Source organism: Cupressus sempervirens, chromosome 11 (assembly GCF_028749045.1).
Source record: "Cupressus sempervirens isolate cs-2001-9-10 chromosome 11, ASM2874904v1, whole genome shotgun sequence".
Classification (NCBI taxonomy): domain Eukaryota; kingdom Viridiplantae; phylum Streptophyta; class Pinopsida; order Cupressales; family Cupressaceae; genus Cupressus; species Cupressus sempervirens.
The window spans coordinates 210,609,276-210,634,473 of NC_143128.1; the positions used below are offsets into that span (position 1 = coordinate 210,609,276).

The 25,198-nt window shown below is 34.2% G+C and overlaps 1 protein-coding gene across 1 annotated transcript in view; it reads left to right on the forward strand.

Annotated features, from left to right (window-relative positions):
* EMB2765 (P-loop containing nucleoside triphosphate hydrolases superfamily protein) overlaps window positions 1-21,779 on the forward strand; it is a 118,365-nt gene extending 96,586 nt beyond the window's left edge. The window contains exons 12-15 of the mRNA XM_089811948.1: window positions 2,827-3,012; window positions 3,257-4,411; window positions 4,510-4,860; window positions 20,871-21,779. Coding sequence (XP_089668074.1) covers window positions 2,827-3,012; window positions 3,257-4,411; window positions 4,510-4,860; window positions 20,871-21,083 — 1,905 coding nt within the window. The 3' untranslated portion in view covers window positions 21,084-21,779. The remainder of the gene's footprint in view (window positions 1-2,826; window positions 3,013-3,256; window positions 4,412-4,509; window positions 4,861-20,870) is intronic.
* The last annotated feature ends 3,419 nt before the right edge of the window (window positions 21,780-25,198 follow it).

Sequence of the window (25,198 nt, forward strand, 5' to 3'; positions counted from 1 at the left end):
CCATTTCTATAATAACTTTCATTAAATCAATATCCAAATTTATAATTTAGTCAAATAAAATTCATTATTAATTAACTTAATTAAACTAATTTTAATTAAATTAATCAATATTCATTTGATCTAATTACTTATTTTAATCTATCCATTAATTGTTAAATTATTAATTTTTAACTAAAATTATCAATAATTTAATATTTACCATTTATGTGAAATACATTTAATATTTATTATTTAAGTATTAATAAAATAAAACTTTTATTAAATAAAAATATATAATAATTTTATTAATTAAAAATTTTAATTAATAATAAAAATCGTTTTTTGTAAATAATATATATTAAAAAAAATAAATGAATTTACAAACTATACATATATATTTAAAAAAAAAAAAAAAAAATAATAAAAAAAAATAAAAACAAACACTTTACAATATAAAACCGTCGGCTTAAATAAGCCGACGGCCTGCCGCAGACCTGCGGACGCAGGGCCTGCGGCAGCAGGTACGTCGTACCTGCTGTCGCAGTACCTGCGACGCAGGTCTGTCGGCTGAGCCGACCGTGGGGGGTGGGCACGGGGTAATTCCCTCCCCCCCCACAAACTTATAAAAATATTATTATATTTAATTTAATTTTATTATATATATATTTTTAAAAAAAAAAAGTACAATCAATATATATATATTTTTAAAAAGAAATACAATCAATATATATATAAACATTTTTTAAACTATATATATATTAAAATAATTAATTAATCTTTTTTTTTTAAATTTTTTTTTATATATATATATAAATATATGCCTTGAAAGATTGTTTCCTCCTCTATCTTGATATAGAAAAAATATAGTCATTCATCCAAACGTTAATCTAGAATCTCGGTATTAAATTCAACCCTTCCCATTTAAATCTCATGTTGGAAGAAGTTTATAAACAAGTAACTGATAAATACCAATATCGTAATGTTTAAGTATTCTTCACAAGGAGTTTCAGATTTACAAACCCCAGACACGAAGAAGACAGGAAAGGATAATTGCGTATTAAATCGATAATCGAAAACACCAGATCCTACCTGATTCTGATGCTATTATGCAATCTCCAGGAATTGTGAAAGAATTCGCTCCTCTCAATAACCTTCCTCTGGAAAACTTTCTTGGTATCAGCTTTCTGAAATTCGCTTCCAAAATTGTCTCCCCCCAAAAATTCTCGTCCAACTTCGTATATCACAAAAATGAACCCTCAAAGTTGTGATAAGCAAATTCTCCTCAATTCGGGGCACTAATTGTGCGTTTACCCGAGAAGACTCTTTGCACAACTCAGTTAACTCCAAAATAACTTTTATTATCTTTTCTAATTCTTTTGCATTCAACTTTCATGCACATTAAGTTGAATTATTAAATAACTTTATTTAAAATTTCACTTGACTTCAATTCTTAATTAATTTATTATTTTAAATCTTATGTGCACTTTTAAGAAATTAAAATAACATTATTAATTTTTATAATTTAATCTTTTAATTTAATTCTTATATTTAACTCATGATTAGATCATGCGATCTAGAATTCTTAATAAATTAATATCTTTCAACTTTTTAATTTATTTTAGAACTTAATTGATAACATATTTAATTAATTTAAATAACAATAATATTTAGCATTTATTTAAAAATGAACTCCAAATATATTATTATTAAATTAAATAAATATTATCCTGTTCTAAATATATCTTGAACTTTAATTTCCAACTTTAATTCTTTTATTTAATTAATTAATTAATTAATTAAATATAAAGATATCATAATAATTCCTTATTAAATTAAATCATTAATTAGTCTTTTTAATTAGAATTAATTAATAGAAAATACACCAAGGACTCATAAAGCAACATACGAAAACCCATCATAGAAAAATACATACCAAATCAAACAAAAAGGTTATAATCACAAAATTACATCATTTGATGCATTTGGAGGGTACTTAACTCAGATACTTGTCCTAATTATCAATTAGGACAATTGGCTAGAGGGTTTAGGATTTGGACTTAAGAGTTTATCTCCCCTCTCTTACCATTGAGACAGTGCGATAGGGTACGCTCATCCTGACAATTCAGGGAAGTCGATACCCGGTACCTGCAACCTGCATAAAATCCACGCATGTACAAACACAATATTCTAAGCTAAACAGGCAATGGCAGGAAGTGGTGCATCGTGTAGATCCCGACTAGTAGGTGACTACGACTCCCTTCCTTAACCATATCAGAAACACCATACATAAATAAAACAACACGCACACCATACACATGCAGTATGGGGTAAGTATCCATAAGAGGCACATGAAATAATAAGCCATCTAACTAATCATCATCGATAACTAAAATCATTGAATAATCATCATACATGCATGAAATATAGAGTACCAAGTAATCTCATCATATAATAAACTGAGTGTAAACATCATTTGATAATCTCTAAAATAATAATACTACTCATCAAACATAATTTGGCCTAAAAGAGTTTGGCAATCATATCATAAATGTAGCTCGAAAAATGTAAACTAGGGGCAGGCACTACAAATAAGGAAAAGCTGGTGGTCACTTTAGGAGAAATATAGGATCTGTCAATAAAAACGGTTAGGAATTAAGTTGCTTTAAAAAAATTAATTTGATTTAATAAATCAATTTTTAAATGGGCAGAATCTTAAATTTGTAGGCATGTAGCTTTTACATGACATTTTCAAAGAACAATCTATCTACTTCCTTGTCCTTCCTAGGCTTTATGTATAGAGTGTATTTACATTAATGCTTTCCGACTAACCTATTTTTGCTTACGCAGGTTGGAGCTATCATCTCAGGTATTCAACCAGGATTGACAACAGTTGTGGGTCCTCCAGGGACAGGGAAAACAGATACTGCTGTGCAGATTTTGAATGTGTTATATCACAATTGTCCTTCTCAGAGAACACTGATCATCACTCATTCCAATCAGGCTTTAAATGATCTTTTTGAGAAAATTATGCAGGTAATAGACTTTTTCATTTAACTGCTCCAACTAATGTTCCATTTCTTAAGAAAACCCCTGATTTTCTGCAAACAAATTAATTTGATTTGTGAAGGCACATATGTTACAATTGTTAGACTGACTAACTATCAAGGGAAGGCATTTATGATGTAATGCTAGTTTACATTATTTAATGGCCTTGCTACCTTTAAAGCTTAATTTACCTTTGTTTCTTTAATATTCCTAACTCCATTAACATTTGCAGAGGGATGTTCCAGCTCGGTACCTTCTTCGTCTAGGACAAGGTGAGCAGGAATTAGCAACAGATCTTGACTTTAGTCGACAAGGTCGTGTTAATGCTATGCTAGCACGACGACTGGAATTACTAGCTGAAGTTGAACGGCTTGCAAAAACTTTAGGGCTGCCTGAAGATGTTGCATATACATGTGAAACTGCAGGATATTTCTGGTTACTGCATGTTTTCTCACGTTGGGAGCTTTTTCTTGCTGCATGTGAAGGCAATCAAGATAAACCTGGTTTTGTGAAAGATAGATTTCCATTCAGTGATTTCTTTTCAGACACACCGCAACCAGTTTTTACAGGCCAGTCATTTGAGCGAGACATGCGTGCAGCGAAGGGCTGCTTTCGCCATCTCAGTACCATGTTTCAAGAGCTTGAAGAGTGCAAGGCATTTGAATTACTCAAGTCGACAGCTGACCGTGCCAATTACTTGATGACTAAGCAGGCAAAAATTGTTGCTATGACTTGTACACATGCAGCTTTGAAAAGAAAAGATTTTCTTCAGCTAGGATTCAAGTATGACAATTTGCTCATGGAAGAAAGTGCACAGATTTTGGAGATAGAGACATTCATACCTATGTTATTGCAAAGGCAGGAAGATGGTCATGCTAGGCTCAAGCGCTGTATATTGATTGGCGATCATCATCAATTACCACCTGTAGTTAAAAATATGGCTTTCCAAAAGTATAGCCATATGGACCAGAGTCTGTTCACTAGGTTTGTGCGCCTTGGAATTCCATATGTAGAACTTAATGCACAAGGTAGAGCAAGGCCAAGTATTGCAAAGCTTTATAACTGGAGGTATAGAGAATTGGGTGATCTACCATATGTGCAAAGAGAGAGAGTTTTTCACCATGCAAATGCAGGTTTTTCTTATGAATATCAACTTGTAGATGTTCCTGATCACAATGGTCAAGGTGAATCTGCACCTGTTCCCTGGTTTTATCAGAATCTTGGTGAAGCAGAGTATATAGTTAGTGTTTATATGTACATGCGATTGCTAGGCTACCCTGCGAGTAAAATATCAATCTTGACAACTTACAAAGGTCAGAAACACTTGATCCGGGATGTTGTCAGGCAAAGATGTGCCTCACATCCCCTTATTGGGTCACCCAACAAGGTGTGGAAATATGGCTTGATCATTTCAAATTTGTTGTTTTGTTCTGGTCGTTTTCATGAATATTTTTTATGATTAGAACCATAATTTTGTGGTTACAGATATCAACTGTTGATAGGTTCCAAGGTCAACAAAATGATTATATATTGCTGTCTCTAGTCCGGACTCGATTTGTAGGACACCTTCGAGATGTTCGTAGGCTTGTTGTTGCCATGTCTCGTGCGCGCTTGGGGTTGTATGTGTTTTGCCGTCGTTCACTGTTTGAGCAATGTTATGAACTACAGCCCACATTTCAGCTTCTACTCCGACGACCTGACAAGCTGGCCTTAAATTTGGATGAAACAACCTATCCCACAGAGCGCTTGGTTGGTGATCCTGGCAGGATTTACCTTATAAGTGGACTTCAGGAGATGGAACACATTGCATTGAGTAAATTTCATCAACTTTATCAGGTATTTGGTACACCCTTTGTTCTCTACATTTTTCATATTGATATTGGATTTGTTTGAGTGAATTTCATCAGCCTTATTAGTCACAACCTTTTTTTTATTTACTTTCATGTTGATATTGGATTCATTTGGAAATATCCCCATAGAAAATACGAGGTCATTCTTTAGGAAAATAGAACATCAATCCAACTGTCCTTCATACATCTTGGAATCTCTTTAAATGAGTCTTTTCTAAAAATCCACAATTCGTTTCTCATCTTTTCCTCTTTTCAACAATTCATGATAGTTAACAACTTCTTCTCTTATCTACATCCACAGATCCACCCCGTTTTAAGTAATTGATGTTGGATTCTTTTTTGTTAAGATAATATGGATAGTTTTCTACAAATGTAATTACATTGCCATTATATTGGTGTGTCCCAAATGCAGATCTGAATCTCATGTAAATATGAGAGGATACATGTCTATATGGTTTAATCATCTTTTAATTAATAATAATATATTAACAAAAATAATAATATGTATAACAATATATATATATATATATATATATATTATTTAACATGAATAAGTATATATAGGAAATGATGATTTACCAATAACAATAATGTATCTCAAATTGAATCAATCCGACTGAACCTTAACACTCCCTCTTAGCTAGGGAGGATTTGTATTACACATTATGCTCTCAAGCATTTAAGGATATCAACATATATCAATCAACTTAGATGTTATCTTTCAATATCATCCAAAGTATGATTCAACAAGAAATATCAATCATATGATATTCATCATACTTATATTCTTTTTGTATGTACATTGGCATAAAAAAAATCCTTGATGCCTACCAAAAGAATATGTTATATCCAAGTAGGATATGAGTTGTCCGACTTCCGGCACTCCAGGACAACAACTTAATGTAGTTTATCAGATAACAAGAAATCACAATGTCATGGTCTCTATCATATGACAACTATCATGACCTTCGGCACTTCGAGACAACAAATGAAGTCTAATCATGATATGTTTGTTATCATGACTACCAACACTCTTGGACAACAACTTAATGTAGTCTGTCATGATAATAGGTCAAGCTATTGATAAGACTGTCACCTTACAATAGCAATCCTCTAAAAATACATCAATGAAAGATCGTCACCTTTCATGACATAATCCACATATGCAAAATAGTAACCACCATGAACCAAGCCAAAGGGTGGAACAAGGACTTTCACCTCAACTTCTCTCTCACAGAGAAGATTTCATAACAAGGAATTTCACTTAGAACTTCTCCGTCATAGAGAAGATATCATTCACAAAGGATTGCACCTCAAAATTCCCCCTCTAAACAGTGATCCTGGGAAGTCAGGTCTACTATTTACTCCCTTAAAGACTCTCTTCCCCCAAGGATGCCTGTCAGACTCACTCTAAATCTGATATCGATCTTCCAACTTTCTAGTGATAAGTGAATACTTTCTCATGATGCACACAAGATTAGGCCCATCAAAATCATGTAGTCACACACATGTATTTCTAGACTCCCTCTGATTATCAATCTTCTAAGCTCTTGCGTTGCCTTTGAAGAACTGTATAAGGATACTCATAATCTCAATCATCAAAGATATTTGGTTCAAGAGCCTCACTTTATCCAGCCTGATCACAACTTCTTTGAGGTTACTTGTTACAAGATTCAAGAAGAGTTGGCAGATTAACGGATTTCCGGATGATTGATTGATTAACAGAGGAACAAATGTGTTCCTTATAAAGAATTACAAGGACGATGTTTCTAAAAGAAACAACGTAGACTGAAGACGGAATTAGAAACAAAACTAAAGACAGGATAGGAAACATTCCTATCTAGACTGAAGACAAAAGAGACAGGATAGGAAACATTCCTATCTAGATTGAAAGACGGACTACAGACAAGTAGTTGACCGTTATAGAAAGTATAAGATATTATCTTAATACCCTCCCTTAATGGTCAACGTACGAATGTCGGAACATTCTGGGATAACTGAGACCCTCCTTGGATCTACAGAATGCTAAAATCAAGAAGCTTTGCCAGAAGAGTGTTATGACTCAAAATAGATTACAAAACTTCGTTTTTGTGGAAAAAACGGTAAAACCCAGAATCTCTCGCAACCTCGCGTATTACAGACAACTTGAAATGATTTTTGAGGAGAAAATCAACAAACCCAGAATCTCACACAACCTTGCGTATTACAGACAACTTGAAATGATTTTTGGGGAGAAAATCAACAAACCCATTAAAAACAGAAACAGATTCAGAAGGCGAAAAATGTAGCTTCGCCTTGATCAGGACCCGGAGAAGTCGGACGCTGCCTAACACCTAGAACAAGTTGATCGGTGTTTCGATATTCGAAGATTGCGATGATGCGCTGCTTCCAGGTTCCATAATTGCGACCATTGAATTTGGAATTATGCTCGAGCAGAATATTTGTCAGAGATGCCATGGCACGTTATTCAATGAAAAACTATGAAAATCTGTGAAGGCACGTTCTTCGAGGCAAAAATATGAAAGACCCAGAAGAATTAGAGAATGACCCAGAAGAGAGCTTGGAAAACCCAAAAGGAATCTGCTGTCGTTTTTTGGATCCGTTGGTTCGAAAATCGAGGCACAAAAATTGAGGCACCTAGAAAAAACGGACAACAACCTAGTTGAGCTCTCGCAAAACCCACCAAGAATCTGCAAACAAAATATTTTTTCGACCCCAAAAATTAGGGTTTCGAAAAAAAATGCCCTAGCTGAAAAAAGCTTGAAAAAACTTCAGATTTCTTGATAAAAAATGGCAGATTTTTCTTCAAGGATCGATGTGCATGGACGAATGGGGCTAGAGTGTGCTGAACAAACAAAGGCAGACCCGAGTTCGGGAATTTCTCTAGGCCGAAAACCCTAAGCGGGTTTTAGAGAAATTCAACAGAAATAATTTTGAAAAAATTTAAACAAATAATTTCATGAAGAAATTATAATTTTTTTCGAAAAAATTAAGTAATAGCTCTAATACCATGTTACAAGATTCAAGAAGAGTTGGCAGATTAACGGATTTCCGGATGATTGATTGATTAACAAAGGAACAAATGTGTTCCTTATAAAGAATTACAAGGACGATGTTTCTAAAAGAAACAACGTAGACCGAAGACGGAACTAGAAACAAAACTGAAGACAGGATAGAAAACATTCCTATCTAGACTGAACACAAAAGAGACAGGATAGGAAACATTCCTATCTAGACTGAAAGACGGACTACAGACAAGTAGTTGACCGTTATAGAAAGTATAAGATATTATCTTAATATTACTATCATAAGCTGCCTAATGTGCCATTCTTCTTTTCTTGCAAGATCAACTTCAGATACAAAGGAAAAAAATAACTCATATAGTACATATAAAACTGCAAATGACAGAGAGACTATAATGAGTAGATAAATGTAATACTTAAGAATAATAAATACTTATATGTACATAAGGTTCTATAGATATTTGTGAGTGGAACATCTCTTTTCTAAAGATGGTTTAAGTGGGAATGAAACATTTGTAATCATGTACCCCCACAATGTAAAATTCCCACTCTTATATTTTTAAACAACTTTATGTTCATCTTTTTCCTCTTTGCAACAGATTATCCCTCAAGATACTCATTAACATCCTTCCCAATGCAATCTGTTTCTTTGTCCAAGCAATCCAAGTACTCCTTGTTTGAAGTACGACTTGGTATTGCTACCCTTCATTGTATGTGTCACCTTGCTTAAAAAACTTGAGGGTAGATCTCACATAGTTTGGGGACAAGCTTGATGTATCTTTTATGGACCCTTGTATGAGTAAGGATATCATGTGGCAAGTTCCTCTGCAGGTCAATATATTTGTACCTATGTCATGCAAAACTTCTGCTGCAATTCTTCCTCCAGTTTGAAGCTGCACTTTTGTTCTCAATTGATGTGGAATATAGGTGAAGCATGAAAGATGACCATCCTAGAATTGTTCCATCATGGAGATGCAAGTAGTACCTAATTCTCTATCAAGTCTGAACTCTCAATCATTTACACTTTTATTCTCCATTTATACTTGAAGGAGTTCCAAGTATATCATAGACCAAGGTCTTCCCGATGTCTTGTAAATACTAGTGGCTCCTTTATAAGTCATCTCTTCAGATTTTGTAATGAAGTATATTAAATCATTGTAATTTGATTTTCAGACTATTTTCACCTCTTTAATAATCATTGTTCTAAATTTGTTTATGATTGATGTACTGTAATGTCCCATGTTGGGACTAAGATACATGCTTATTTGTTATGAAGTTCCCCTGATTTAAGTATTTGAAATAAATGCTGTCGATGGACAAATATATATGCTCCAACTTTTATTGCTATACATGATAGATTTCCTTACTGCTTATCTTGTCAACAGTGTATTGATTACACTATAGTTCAGAAAGTATATAAAAGGATCTGATTGATAGATAAATTTTGATGTTGGGACTTAGCTGTTCTTTATATATGAGCCAACCTACTACACTCCTTATATAAGTTGTGATTTATGCTTCCCAATTATAAATTATGTTCCACATCAATGTTTTCTCACTGTTCCTCGGTATTACTCCTATTTATTGTTTTCTCACAACTATTCTCCTCCTCTTTCATTGCTTTACAAAGGCCAGTAAGCTATGTTTGAGGGGTAATATTATAATTCCATGGACTAACTATAGTTGGTAAATTTTTGCTAATCTACCATTCTGATTAAATGATGTATAATATATGTTTATTGTCTTTCTTAATGGTTTTCTAATTTCCCTTTTATTTTCCACTTCAATTATATTCTTTTCATTACTTTCATTCTACATATCTCAATTCCATTCATTTGAATCAAGGAATGCATAATATTTCTAAGAGATATTTGGCTGACTATAGGATTGTGACATTGCTATCAGGATTTAACTATGTGATTTTGAGTCAAACTCATACCCATATTTCATGAGTAGTGATTCAACATGAATCCATCTCTCATGAGAATAAATGGAACACTTAGCACTCATTGGATCTAGGTGATGCTCACAGGGGTGAAGCACTAGGACTACCCGGGAGGTCACCCATCCCAGTACTACTCCAGCCTGAGCACGCCAACTACGGAGTTTCCTCCATGGTTAAACCCAAAGCTTGCAACCCTATTTGCAAAATCTTCACCAAGTGTTGTGCCATATGAACCATTCATTAGAAAGCCCCTTAGGCTCATCAATTGATAAATAAGAGAATTTCCACAGCAAGTCAAATTGTGATATTGCTATCATAATTTAACTATGTGATTTTGAGTCAAACTCATTGACCCATATTTCATGAGTAGTGATTCAACATGAATCCATCTCTCATGAGAATAAATGGAACACTTAAAATTCATTGGATCTAGGTGATGCTCATAGGGGTGAAGCACTGGGACTTCTTGGGATGTTAGGAAGTTTCAATCAATTCCTAACTGCAGACATCCATCAAACTAACTTTCCAATGTGACTTTCCATTAAATATTTAAGACTTTCAAATATTGATATACAACCATGTCCAACAGAGAAAATGCCTCATATTTCTAGTTGACTATTGAGCCCATGACAAAATATCAACCGTTTCCATAATGGTAATAAATTTGCACTAAGAAAATATATTATTTAATTCCCAACATTATCTTCTCCCATCCCCGGAAAAAGCAATGATGCAGCTATAGTGGATAATAAACATGGCTGGATAATCATCTTGTTATCGTGGGTATTATATCTATCCTCTAACCATTCTATGTTGGCCATTATACCTCTTGAATGTTCCCCTTCAACTGAAATAATGGGTTACATCCTATATAACAATTGTTCATCCTAAAACAAATGTCGCTACCAGCAAACATTAACAAATTTTATTCCAGTGATTAGTAATATGATATATCTGCTCTCAAATCAAAGATATATGTGTATCCACACAAAATTTGATGATTCCCAAGTGATATGAATTTCAGTACAACGTATAGGCCTGGATCTAGGAATGGCCATACAAAAATGCATGTACATACTGAGAAGTCACTTCTTGTGGGCACTGACTGCTCCCTTATATCGCGCTTCGTAACAGTGAAGTTCTTATAGATGGGAGGTTTTATTAATTGCTCATTTCTGTTTCATCTTGTGATAGATCACAAAAGTGATCTGAAATGAAATAATGATGCACATCAAAAGCAACTTAATCCAGATATATCAGCATTGATTTTCGTCCATCTCATTTCATGAATCACAAAATGTAACCAGATATGAATCAAAACAAATATAACTGAATCCAGAATGTTTGAGGTCATGATCAACTAAGTCACAAGGTTCGAGTTCGAGTTCGAGTTCACCAACTATAAAATTCGGATGAAGTTTGACAGAGTGGAAAATTCGAAAAAAAATCGACATTAAATTCACCTTATATAAATTTAATATTTAAAAAATATATTTATAAAATATCAAAATAGTTTAACATTTATAAAATATAAACTGTAAAAAACACTTTATATAAAGAAACACATAATTTATAAATACTATAATCATTAATAACATAACAAGTAGGAGATGAATCACAGTTAATCGTGATAGCAATATCACAACATAAAAAGTTTTAAAAACTAATTAAAAATTATATTTTTTAATTTAATATCAATGAGTTTGACTCAATATCACACAGTTAAATCCTGATAGCAATATCACAACATAAAAAGTTTTAAAAACTAATTAAAAATTATATTTTTAAATTTAATATCAAAATTAAATGTACCAAAATATTACATCTTGAATATCAAATATTTATATTGAAAAGAAATAAAAAAATATTAATAATAAAGCTAATTAAAATGTAAATGCCAAGTTTTAATAAATATACTTTAAAACTTTAAAACACTTCATACAGCATGATCGTGATAAAATTTCTGAAGAAAAAACTTGAAATAGAACTGTTGAGACCAAAATGGAAAAGTCCAGTGGTGGGTGCATGAAGATTTAAATGCCTTATAGGGTGGGCTTTGTAGGCATACAGATAGAAAACTGCTAATTCTTTGCGTAAGGATAGTTTTTGCAAATGCTGGTAGTAATGAAAATCGAATGGCTGGTGGGAAGCATTGGGATCTCTGTGTCTAGTTTTTGCGGCTGAACAAGCTCTCTTTCCAGGCTTGTCTATATTTGCAGATTTGCGCTTTATTGAAACCAGTGGATCAAAACCCTAAACGAAAAATGCTTTAAAATTACTTAACAAAAAAACTGGCCAACTGCTCTGCAAATTTGACACGAATTTTTTCGAATTTTCTAGCTCTTTAAAATGTTCGCCAAATTTCGAACTCCAAGGCAGAAATCCGGCGAACCTTGTGACATAGATGATCAGTCATTGAGGACATGACATATTCTAAAAAATACATACAAAATAGTTTTCCTTGTGATTTTCATGGTTGTCCTCGCATGGACTGGGATTTCTCTCAGCTTGGCTGCTCAGAAAAGCTCTGGCTCTATAAGTATTTGAATTGACTCCAAAGAGATGACTCACAACATCACAATAAACTCAATGATAAAGTGTATCTTCTCAACCACCACAGCTCACGCTTAAGATTTGTCTCCCACCGCCTGTGTTTAACGCCATAGGTTGTGTATATGGTGACGACATTCCATGGTTAATTGTTTGCCCACTAAATAAAACAAGGTTTCCTTAAACATCTGTTATTGATGAATCTGCCATGCTTGTGACGTCATTCGTGGTCTCTGTATGATTCCGTTTCTGAATTATAAATTGCATCCGTTAAGACTTGTCGATGCCTTTGCTCGTCTCCAGATCAGAATGAATACCTTTGATAGTTCCTTAATCTGTAATTCAACTGTCACTTCCTACATTTCTATGCTGTCCGTATTCCATGTAGTTCTACCTTCCAGTCGACTTATATGGTATCTCATTTGTTTTATTAAAATCTTCTTTAATATTCTTTCTCTTGCACTCCTTTTGAAGTCTGCCTTGCATTGCATTTTTCTCTCTTCCTACTTTTCTATCATTTCTTACATTTGTAGCCTGGCTTTAATACCATGTTAAGATGTTATGGATCGTTTTCTACAAATGTAATTACACTGCCATTATATTGGTGTGTTCCAAATGCAGATTTCAATCTCATATAAATATGAGAGGAGACATGTCTCTATGGTTTAATCATCATTTAATTAATAATATATATTATTTAACATGAATAAGTATATACAGGAAATGATGATTTACCAATAACAATAATGTATCTCAGATCGAATCAATCCGACTGAAGCTACAACCTTAACATTTTTCTCACACGACACTTTAAAGAGGACAGATTGCAGAAGTAAAATCTTCTTCTTGTATCTAATTTTGACAAGATATTTGTAGTTCTTTTTGTAGTTAACAACTTTTTTTTTGGCACTACAGTAAGCTCTGCAGTTTTTGAAATAAAATGCATGAAACTGGTGCAACAAAACAATATCAAAATGGTTGACAAACAGACAAATCTTAAAATAATGTCCAAGGGCTGCAAATTTATGGAAATACATCAAATGTAAACTATATTAACATGCACATAAGATCAAAAACTCTTCACAGCAAGATATTGTTGAAACCTTGCAGGATAAATTGTGTACAAGGTCTGTAAGCTTTTGGTCTTAAAATATTAAGTGAGCTATCTAACCATCTTTGAAGAAATGAAGTTTTCTGCGGATTCATAGCCATTTTTGAAAGCTAGTAAGAGCAGCATATTATTGGAGTTTTTGTACAGAAATACATGATAATAAAGCAATGATTTTCTTTTCAATATTTGTATGAGGCCATTTAACAAAGTTACACTGCTAATAAAATGAATTAATGTAAATAAAGGCATTTTTTAAAAATCCACAAAGATGGCCCTTCCCCAGCCTTCAAATATTTTTATTTTACATTCTCAAATCCTACATATGCTTATCGAATATTTTAACCTCCGCATGTTAATCTTAGATGGTTTTAGTTACACCACGTTTCCAGCAGTATAGGATCACCAAAACTAGAAGATATTGATTATAGGAGGGTGGCAGATGATCTCCTTTGTGGCAGGCATAGCTTTAAGGAAACCTTCGGGCTGGTTTCTGTCAGCTACCATGTTTTTCTTTTTACTCTGTAGAATCACGCATAGCTTGACTAGAAACTCTGTCATTAGTTTCTTTGTCAGCCAACTTTATGCCCTTCTTTTTTTGTTGATGCATCTAAGTTTAAAGATAGAATTGGCATGATGATGATGCCCTATAGTGTTTCATTAGCTTCTAAATTGAGCATCCATGCTTTCTAACTGTATTGAGTATTCTCCATGAATCACACTAAATACAAATGTCATTCCATCATCTACTTGATTATTCAGAACTAAACTGTTCTAGCTAATTATGGGTTGGGTACTCCTTTGAATTCTGAAAGACACCCCTTTTCCTTCCCTACGCATATTACATCTCCAAATCTGAAACTGAAAACAAAATATTGTTAGAAAGTAAAGTCCACCAAGATAATTGAGAGTGGGTGGGTGGGGCGGGGGGGTGAATCCGTAATTTGATTAAAACAACTCTCTATATCCTTATTAAATCCAAAACATGTAAACAATAGATGCAACAACCAAAGAAAGATTATCATACACAATAACACTAGATTTGTTAATTAGGGAAACCCTTGATCAGAGGGAAAATCCCGATGGGGATGGTACCCACAAAATAATGTACTAATATATAAGTTCCTTATAAGAGGATGGACTTGATTAGGAGCCAATGAAATACATTCAGTACATATCAATTGCTGTTAGGAGACTTTGAATCCTTGTTAGGAGATTCCAACCTTGTTACGAGTTGTGGAATACAGAATGACCCACTGTCCAAACAGCTTCAGGGCAAGACCACTGAACTCACTGTCCAACTGGCCTTAGTACTACCCTTCTTAGAATAAATACCAGTAAACGACTGCCCACAACAACTTCTTTGCCAAATATAGTCTCTTTGTTAGCTCACCATGCCTCAACTGCACCAAACACTTATTTGATCAAAAGATATTCAATATCAGATTTACGAGATCTCACATACAAGTTCGCATACTCACATTACACAATCTCATCACTAAATCACTAAATCACTACTTCACACTTTACCACAAGGAAATAATCTTTCCTTAGTCCTAGAATAAATTATTGAGTCGGCCTTGGGGCTTTCTCAATTTATAATAATAATATAGGACCATCTTAAGATATTATGTTTACACGCTACATTACATCTTTTCACAATTACAATCAAACTGTCGGCTCACAATCTTCATAACTCTTCACACGTGTAACATCTGACCTTGCTCACTTAATCACGCCATCTTTAACTTGTCTTCTACCTCTGCACAAACTTGCTCAACCAGATTTTATCTCTGTTAGGAGATATAATCAAATCATTAGCAACTGCTCAACCAACAGGTCTGTCTAAACACTATCTTCAATAAATCTCAAATAATTTTCCACTGTCTTCAAGTTTTTGCATGCACGCTTAGCAACATCATGAGGACACTCTGTAGAACACATTCTGAACTATGCATAACCTCATCTTCAATCGTCGAACTGTGCGACCTCAAACTCTGTTTGCTGCTTTATTGGTCTTCACAAAATGACCAATATGTTGACATCAATGAAAAATACGGTCATGAATGCAACACACAACCTTTGAATCATGTCTCCAGTAATGCTAGGCTACTCCCCCGTAGGAATACCATTAGCATTCATGCTAACATACATTACATCTGTAGACTTTTTCATTGTTCTTGTTTTGGAAACCCAATTTCATGACTCGTTATATTTTCAGATTTTCTATAAAATATTAAATTATATTAAAAAATTGGTGTACCCAAGCACCTGTCTCCTATTTTGAAAAATAGGCGTACTTGTATCTGTACTAGTATCCATACCCATAGCCGGCTCTGAAGTTCCCAAGTGCCCTTGTCTCTGTGCAACCTTGATATTTATGAAAATAAAAAAGGAAAGTGCAATTTAAGAAGATTTTTTTTTTAGTGATAAGGAAAAGTGCAGTTTAAGAAGAAGATTTTTAGTGATTTAAAAATCAGAGATAAAGTTTGATGAAAAAAATGAGGAACTACAGATTTTGTTTGTTGAGCAGAATATACAGATAATTATTAAGCAGAATACATCAAATGTTTTTTTGAGCAGAGTAGAGAAGTTTTTTCTTGCAAAGTTATTGGAGGGTGGTGCTTTTAGAAACAATAGTCCACTAAGATAACTGAGGGGGAGGGGGTTGGGGGGGGGGAAGCGGGGTTTAATCAGTTATCCAACAATTAAAACATTTATCTTCACTAAACTAACTTAACTATTCAACCAAAGTAAACAACAACCATACAAAGATGTACATAGACAAGTACACCAGAGATGTTGACTAGGGAAACCCTTGATTAGAGGGAAAACCCCAGTGGGAATGATGCCCACAAGATGCTGTAGTAATATAAATATTCCTTGTTAGAGAGTGGACTCTGTTAGGAATCTATTACAACATTTAGTTCAATGAGTCCTTGTAAGGAATCTATTACAACATTTGTGTGTACAATCTCCAACTTCGCTGTAGTAGTAAACTTCTTGCTGGGAAAACAAGTTCCGTTATGCTTTGCCAAAACACATTCCTTGCAAATTGTGTTAGTAGGCTTTACAATCTTCGGCAAATCTCTAACAGCAAAAACTCTACTAGTCCTCACAATATTGTCAAAGTTTATATGACAGAATCTTTTATGCCATAACCAACTGTCATTTCCCTTTGGAACCAAACATGTCATTTCAGTAGGATTCAATTGAAATACATTACCTCTAGAGCTGGTTCCTATTCCAATTACCTTTCCATCTTTATCTTTGATCATGCAAGTCATTTCTATGAACTGCAACTGATAACTTTTGTCTACTAGTTGCCTAACATTCAAAAGATTGTGCTTTAAACCATCAACAAAGTATACATCCTCAGTATTAGTTTTACCATCTAGACTTATAGGTCCAATACCTTTTACATGGCATGTTGCATTGATTCCAACTTTGACAATTCCTCCATCCTGACTTTTGAAGTCAACAAACTTGTTCATATCACTAGCCATATGATGTGAACAACCACTATCAATTATCCAATTAGATTTCTTTTCAACCTGTGATACCAAAGCTACCTTCTCTGGAATTTCTTCTTTAATTGCCACGTCATTAGCACTTAATGCTTTTTCATTAGAATCATTTTGTTCATTTGCATCCAAACAATCTCTATCTTTTCTAGGCTTATGATTTCCCTTATACTTTTTCTCCCTTTTAGGACACTTAGATGCATAATGACCATATTCATCACAGTCCAACATTTAAGGATTTTCCTACCTACTTTTTCTCCTTACCAGAAGGGCTACTGCTTCGTCAATCTTTCTATCTTCTTCAGATCTGTTGCTGCTAGCAAAATCTCCTCTAGCACTTGTGCTTCTTGATAGGTTAGGTCAAATATTTAAGGCACTGAAAGTTGTCTCTGTTTTGGTCAATTCTCCGAACTGTCTAAGTTCATTCTCAACTGCTTCAAGTCTTCAAAGCAATGTTTCGTTTGTGAAATCTTTGGTACATGATATCAACAACTTTATCATCTAAATTGCTGACTTGAATGGTTGTGTTAGAGTCTTCAATATCTTCCATATAACCTCATCATCTTCTTTGGTTCCTCCTTGAGCTTTAATACCTGCAGTAATTACTAATTTCTGATATCCTGCCTATATATGTTCTTACAGATTCATCTTACATCATTTTAGCATCTTGAAACACACAAATCCAACTTTGTAGCCTCAACTACTTAGAATGTACATCACCTTCAAAACTATTTTTCAAAGCTTTCCAAATCAAATTTGATGTAGCAAGTGATTTTACCTGATTGTACTCAATTTCAGAAACTGCAGTCAATAGTGCTTCTCTAGCTCTCATGTCAGACATAAAAGGATCTCTTTCTGCTTCGGTGCAAATTTCAAAATCCTTTTTCTTAATGATTGTCTTTGCTGATTTTGTCAGGATCCAATATCCCAGACCCATACACAACAAATGTGTCTTCATCTTTTCCTTCTAGCTGTTATAGTTTTTTCCATCAAACTTCGGACTATCTTTCCTGAACATGTTCGCCATGGATCTCTCAAAGTTGTTAAACTTTTTCTTCAAGGACCTGACGCTCTGATACCAATTGTTAGAAACAATAGTCCACCAAGATAACTGAGGAGCGAGGGGGGGGGGGGGGGGGGTGTTGGGTGAATCAATTATCCAACAATTAAAACATTTATCTTCATTAAACAAACTTAACCGTTCAACCAAAGTAAACAACAACCATACAAAGATGCACATAGACAATTACACCAGATATGTTGACTAGGGAAACCCTTGATCAGAGGGAAAACTTCGGTGGGAATGATGCCCATAAGATGATGTACTAATATAAATATTCCTTGTTAGAGGATGGACCCTGTTAGGAGTCTATTACAACATTTAATACAATGAGTCCCTGTCAGGAGACTTTGAATCCCTATTAGGAGTTGTGATATAATGTATGCAAGAAGAGCCCATTGCTCAAACATGTAGTTTCAACTACAAGAAGAGCTCTCTGCTTAAACAAGTAATTTACTATTATTTTCTTCTTTCCTTTGCTCTTTCCTTTGTCCTATCAACCGGATGAATCACTGTCAGACCTTGTAGACCAAGTCACAAACCTCGGATCCAAATACCAAACCTTGGATCACTCAGCAAAACCTCGGCAATGAAGTTTCCTTCACTTCCACATTGCTCTGCTCAACTTTGCATTCCACACTCTTTGCTACTTATCATCAATCATTCAATCATATATTCACACTTCATGATAAAGGAAAATGTCCTTCCTTTATACCGAGTCCATAAAACAATTCCCTGAGTGAGTTGTTAGACCTTTTAAATTAATTATTATAGGACCACATTAAGAACACATTACACTTAGCGATAACCTTAATCTTCTGCCTTGCGACTTGAATAACTTTCGGTACATGCAAAATTATGAGGAGCGAGCTTATCCACGTCATTACCAACATGTCTATTTCATGTCCTCAACCTCGATCCTCAAGATATCAACTCTGCTAAGATATATAACAAGTTCACCAGAACATGCCTCTGTAAACTCTATCTTAGAACAAACATCACCAAAACATATATAACTTCTTCTAGGCTTGTCCTTTCTGCTTCTGACATTCACTGCATATACCGGATACTCAGAAGTATCTCCCATAACCTCGGGTGGTTACCATGCTCAACTAGTTGTCCGTACCAACTTGATCTTTCTATTGTTCTTCTATCAGATACCATAGAAGACATCAAACATGCTATGTTGACATCAATGATAAACTCAGTCATGAATGTAACATATCATCAACATTCATGCTTCGAACGAATTTTCCAACAATCTCTCCAATCTTCCAACAGGTGCCCCATACTAAGTAGGTGGTTTTGGTGAGTTAGAGCACACATTTGTAAGATCACTGTCTTATGTGGGCTTTTGCCTACAGTTTGGAAGAAGCTAACAAAAACAATATCTTGCCCTGGTTTTTTTCCTTGGAGGTTTTCCATGTAATACCGGTGTTCTTGGATGTGTTGTTTTGCTTGATGTTTTTGAAGTTATATTTGCAGATTTGGAAAGTGTTAAGATTCGCCGTAAACTGATTCAACCCCCCTCTTAGTGTGCACTCTTTCCTTTTTATGGTCTTGAAGGGAAAGTGCAAAAGTCTTTTTTGGATTTGAGTCCATGATTCACAATTAGCCAGTTCAACAATGTCTCTCTTTCTTTCTCCATGCCATTATTATGTGATTCTTCGCCTTACTTAGCTTTCATTTTGTCTCCTCCCAAAATGCTATCTTTCTAGCCAAGTATCATCTTGGAACAAAGTCTGTGAATCACCTTAGCTTTTGTTTTTTCTACTCCCAAAATACTATCTTTTTAGCCAAGTATCATGTCGGAATGAAGTTTGTGATTGATCTTTCACACATCACTGAAGCCAAATGTTGATCAACACTTTTTTGGTATCACACATTCTTTTCTGCAGATCCTCAGGTGAAGGGTTCTTGGCTAAAGATACTCTCTGAAGATGGAGACTCCAAATTCTGAAATATAATAGTAATTCTCTAAAGGCTATCATTTTCTCTGTGTGATTTCCACAACAATTCAGAAGTTTTGCATCTCTTATTTCCATACCACCTTGCACTTTTGATCTGCTCATCTTTTTTAAGGATTTTGAAGGGATTTTCCCCTTTCTTCTGCACCATCTGAAAGAGTGTTTTAGATTTTGGGATATTAGTTTCCAATTCTTAGCTGGGATTAATTGCTGGTTTTCGATTTAAAGAGATCTGCCTGAACTCTGCCTACCATCTGGGTTCACGAAGTCTTGGTCATTCTTTGATTCAAACATTCTTTCTTTTTCCATTTCTTTGAGGTAGTGTAGCCATTCATGCGCTATTGATACTCCAATCCATGATTACACTACGATTGTTGCAGAAAACTTTTGAATCTATTAATGATGACGACCTTTGCCATGATTTTATGACTAGTAATAATCATTACCATTGCGTAGAGAAATGGAGATGAGTCAATATAATCTGGGTTCTCCTTTTCAGGAAGCAGTGCAATGAAGTGTTTTACTCCCTCAGCACAAGCTCATCTAATCCTCCACTGCCTCAACAGTAATGATAATATTCAGTCTCCTCTTAATAGTAATGATAATATTTAGAGTCTGGAGTATTGGTCATGTTGCAAGATTAATAATGGGTAGGCGCCTACTAGGATTGACTAGGCCATACATGGAACGCATCTTTGACTTTGATGCGTTTTAACTGATATAATGATATTTTATGTTATTATTTCATTTGGATCTTGGCACTTCTAGTGTTGTACCCTATCACCCTAGAATAATGCACATTTGGTGACATTTTTTCAGGCACAGATTATGTGGCAGCAGATAGGTACCTATTCTAATCAGCAAAATGGAGGCAATTCTGGGATAACCACGCTGACAAATGATGAATCTTCAGCTGAGCAGATATCTTCTTTGGAGCAGGTCAATGCTCCAGATGTGTCTCCTAGGACTGAGAAAAGTGCTGAAGCTGCAATGGATGATAAATTAGATGAGGGAAATGCTACTCAAGATTGAATCACTTTGGTCATCTGTGTAATTAGATTCTTACTCAGAGTTATATGAAGGAAATGGAGTTGTTTGTACCCTGACATGCAAATGCCATCACAGAAATGTCAAGATGCCAGGATCTTTAAAACTTTAGATTCGTATGAAGGAATAGAGGCTGCTGTATCCAGACATTTGAAGGCTGTCACAACATGGTGAAATGAACAGAAGCTTTGAATTCTGAGTAATATTGTTTACATCTTCTCAAATGCCAAGATTTTCTGGAAGGTATCTGAATCTGCCTTAAGCAATTTGGAGGAACTAAAGACTGAATCTTTTCGTGTGACTTATTGTGGGAGGATTCTGATAAAGGTAATTGAAGGGTTGAATTTTGTTGTGTGAATTTGTTCAATCAGGGTTTCACATGTTTCAGAATGTCTCATCTTTTGTGAGAAAATAAAGAGAGATTAATTTAACAAATCTATCTTTAAAATATGAATAATTTAGTGATAGGATGTGGTAGATATTTGCCAATCCTTATACCTGCAGCATTATGATGCCAGATAGTTTGGTGCCGGTTGAGTTTTTCAAGCACACTCAAGATGTTTGAGGCAAGAATAATTTTCTAATTACAGGGTCATCGACTGAGAGGTTTATGAATTGTACAATATGGCATGTATTTGATGTTTTTCTCCTTTTCATGTGGCAATATGCATATGTTTTATATACGGAGGGTGAATGTAAAATACAAGTAGCTTAATTGTACATTGCAAATGGGTTTACATTGGTTTTTGAAAAGACTATTCTCTGGTTTGAAGCACCGCCTTAAATTAGAATACCCCTGACAATAATGTACATATTCAATTTCCTAGAAATCTTTCTAGTAATGATTTTGAACAATATTGAGGTTAATCAAATTGATCTTTCTATTAATAAATTCTTTAAAAGGATTTATTTGATACGATACTACCCTCCTTTTTAAGTTATTGAAGATGATTTTATTTGATTTTATGTAGGGAATGTCGTAAGTTTGTATTGTGCAGTCTTTATTTGGTCAATTAATAATTATATAATGAAAATTAAATTGATTGCAAATTTGTTAAAATAAATAAAAATAAATGTTGTACCTTGAACTTGTCACAAGTGAATTATAATTGTAATAACTTGTTACTTAGAACGTATAAGAAATGAGAGAAATCCCTATATTATCCAAAAAAAAAAATTACATTTATTTCTTTAGAGTGCTTTTTTATGAGGATAAGGTCATGTTTCTTCTTTAAAGTAGAAAAAAAAAAAAACAAACAAATATAGTTTTAATGAGAGGCAAAATTAAGTATACCTTTTTAACATAAAGTCCCAACTTTTATCTTTAAAAAGAGAGAACTAGTCAATTCTAGTACTGGAAATTCATGTTTACATGGTTGTTAGGAATATCGTATTATAGATGTATATAATGAAGCATAAAACAATAAGGTTTATTAGAGGATGTATATTAATATTAAGTTGAGAAACATCTTAATATTGAAGTTGATAGGTTTATTGTGGGAGTAAATTTATTTTTTTCAATGGAAATGTTGTAAGACTCAACGTAAATGTTGTAAGACTTTTCGATTTTATGATTTTCGTTGATGTGTAAAAAATTATTTTTAAAAATTGAAGATTCTTTTAGCATTGTCAATCTTATGGGAAAGTTTCTAATTTTGTTATCTTCTCCATAAGTTTCTAAGTTTTCCCCTATCTAATTTATACAAGCTAACCAAATTTGCTTTTTTTTGATGGAAATTTTGTAAGACTCGACGGAAATGTCGTAAGACTTTCGGTGATTTTCCGTTAATGTAAGAAACTTTATCTTTAAAAATTGAAGTTTCCTTTAACATTGTCTATCTTGTGGGAAAGCTTCTAATTTTTTTCCCTTCTTCGTAAGTTTCTATGTTTTCCTCTATTTTAACTTATACAAGCTACTAATTAACCTACGTTTTTCTCTCATTTCTCACTTTGTGAAGGCTCTATTGGATTTTCTTGTTTTTCAACAATTTCAGTTATTTTCTCTTTTTGTGCATGTTCATTAATTTTGTTCATATATGTAAGGGATTATAATGCCACAAAGTTAATATACTAGGTTGAATTGCTTGACAAGTTTAACATAATACTAAATACATAGTAAGTAGTTACAAAATGCATGCATATAGATTATAGAGAAGTTGAGTAAACAAATGGAAATGGTAATACATGCATGGTAACAAAGAAGTGTAAACATAACTAAATCATATTAGTTATAATTTTTTTTCAATTTCATGCAACTATACGCTTGTTTCAATTTCATGCTCAAATCATTTTTGATAGGCTAGATTTGTTTCAATTTAATGCTCAAATCATTTTTGATAGGCTAGATTTGTTTCAATTTAATGCTCAAATCATTTTTGATAGGTAGATTTGACGTGTTCATAAATCTATGTTGTTTATGAAAGATCTTGAAATTGTATTATTTTTATCACATCAAATATGTTGATGATGATTCATACATTTTATAAATAATAATAATAATAATAGTAATAATAATAATAATGAATTTATATGTAAATTTTTATTTTAGATTCATGATTAAACTACTTATTGCTTTGTCTTAAAAAATAATAATAAAATTATCTTAATTTTGAATTTGAAATGCAAAAAGACAATAGAATACAAAATTTCTTAAAATAAATAAATAAAAGATTACATTTGTATCTGTTAGAATCTGAAAAGATTAATAACTTAGAAAACTAGTGCAAAGAATAAATATTTAAACTATGAATGCAAATGATACAAAATTAAAATAACAACACAGAGTTAGTCTCTAAGAGAGAAATGCAAATGCTAGAAGCAAAATAACATTAAGAGGATGCAAAAAAGAGAGATGCAAATACAAGCTAGGTAGCATGCTTATATAAGTTAGGAAGAGGGAGGAGGTGGCAACACCAACCAATGAGGAGCAACTATCTATCGGACTAAAGATAGCAAAGTATCTTCCCAAAATAGCTAATGGATGCTCACATGTAGGAAGGTGACACTTCACAACCATTCACCTAATAAGACATGCTTTATTAATCCAAGCGAGATTATTAAAAGTGTAGGAAAAACCTAGCAAAATAGGAAAAATAAAAAACTACACTAACACCCCCCCATAAGCGAAGCTTAGGTGGATGTAGAAATGGGTCCCGACAAGTCAAGCTTGATGAAGTACCCATGTGCATAAGATTTCCCAAAAGAGAGAGAAAAGAGACCCCCTAAAAAAAGTTAGGACTCCAAGTGAGAGGAGCAGGCCCCCCCAAAAGATGAAGCATCTCGCACCCCCAACAAAACTCGCAAATGAAGGAACTTGCTCTCAGTGAAGGGTTTGGTGAAGATATCAGCAACTTGCTCGGAAGTCGGACAATAGCGAAGGTCAATGACATGACCATGGATGAGCTCTCAGATGTGGTGCATGTGGACCCCTATGTGTTTGGTCCGCTGATGATGAACCGGATTCTGTGAGATCTGAATGGCACTCTGGTTGTCACAAAATATGACGGATGGCTGTCTAATTTGGATACCAAACTTAGTGAGAAGATGTTGAAGCCAAATGGCCTTAGTGGCGGCATTTACAGCCCTCTAATACTCAGCCTTAGTAGAAGATAGAGCAATAGCAAACTGCTTTTTGCTCGACCAACAAACAGGACCTGACCCAAGTGAGAAGCTATACCCTGAAGTAGACTTGTGATCCTCAGAATCACTTGCCCAATCTGAATCTGCGTAGCCCACCAAATCAAGCTCAATACCTGCTGCGTAGTGAATCCCACAACTATGAGAACCCTGAATGTAGTGAGGGATCCACTTGGCTGCTTTCCAGTGTAGCTCATGGGGCTCTTGCATGAATCGAGAGACCATCCCTACAGCATAGGAGATGTCAGGTCTCGTATGAGTCAGATAAATGAGACTTCCAACAAGTTGGCCGTACAAAGTGCCATCAACAAGTGGAGAAGAACATTGAGCCTCAAGTTCGACTCCAGAAAGGAAGGGAGTCGGAGCAGGCTTACAGTCAGCCATATGAAACCTCGAGAGTAAATCTAGAGCATACTTGGACTGTGTGATGGTGATCCTAGAAGGAGACTGAAGGATCTCAATCC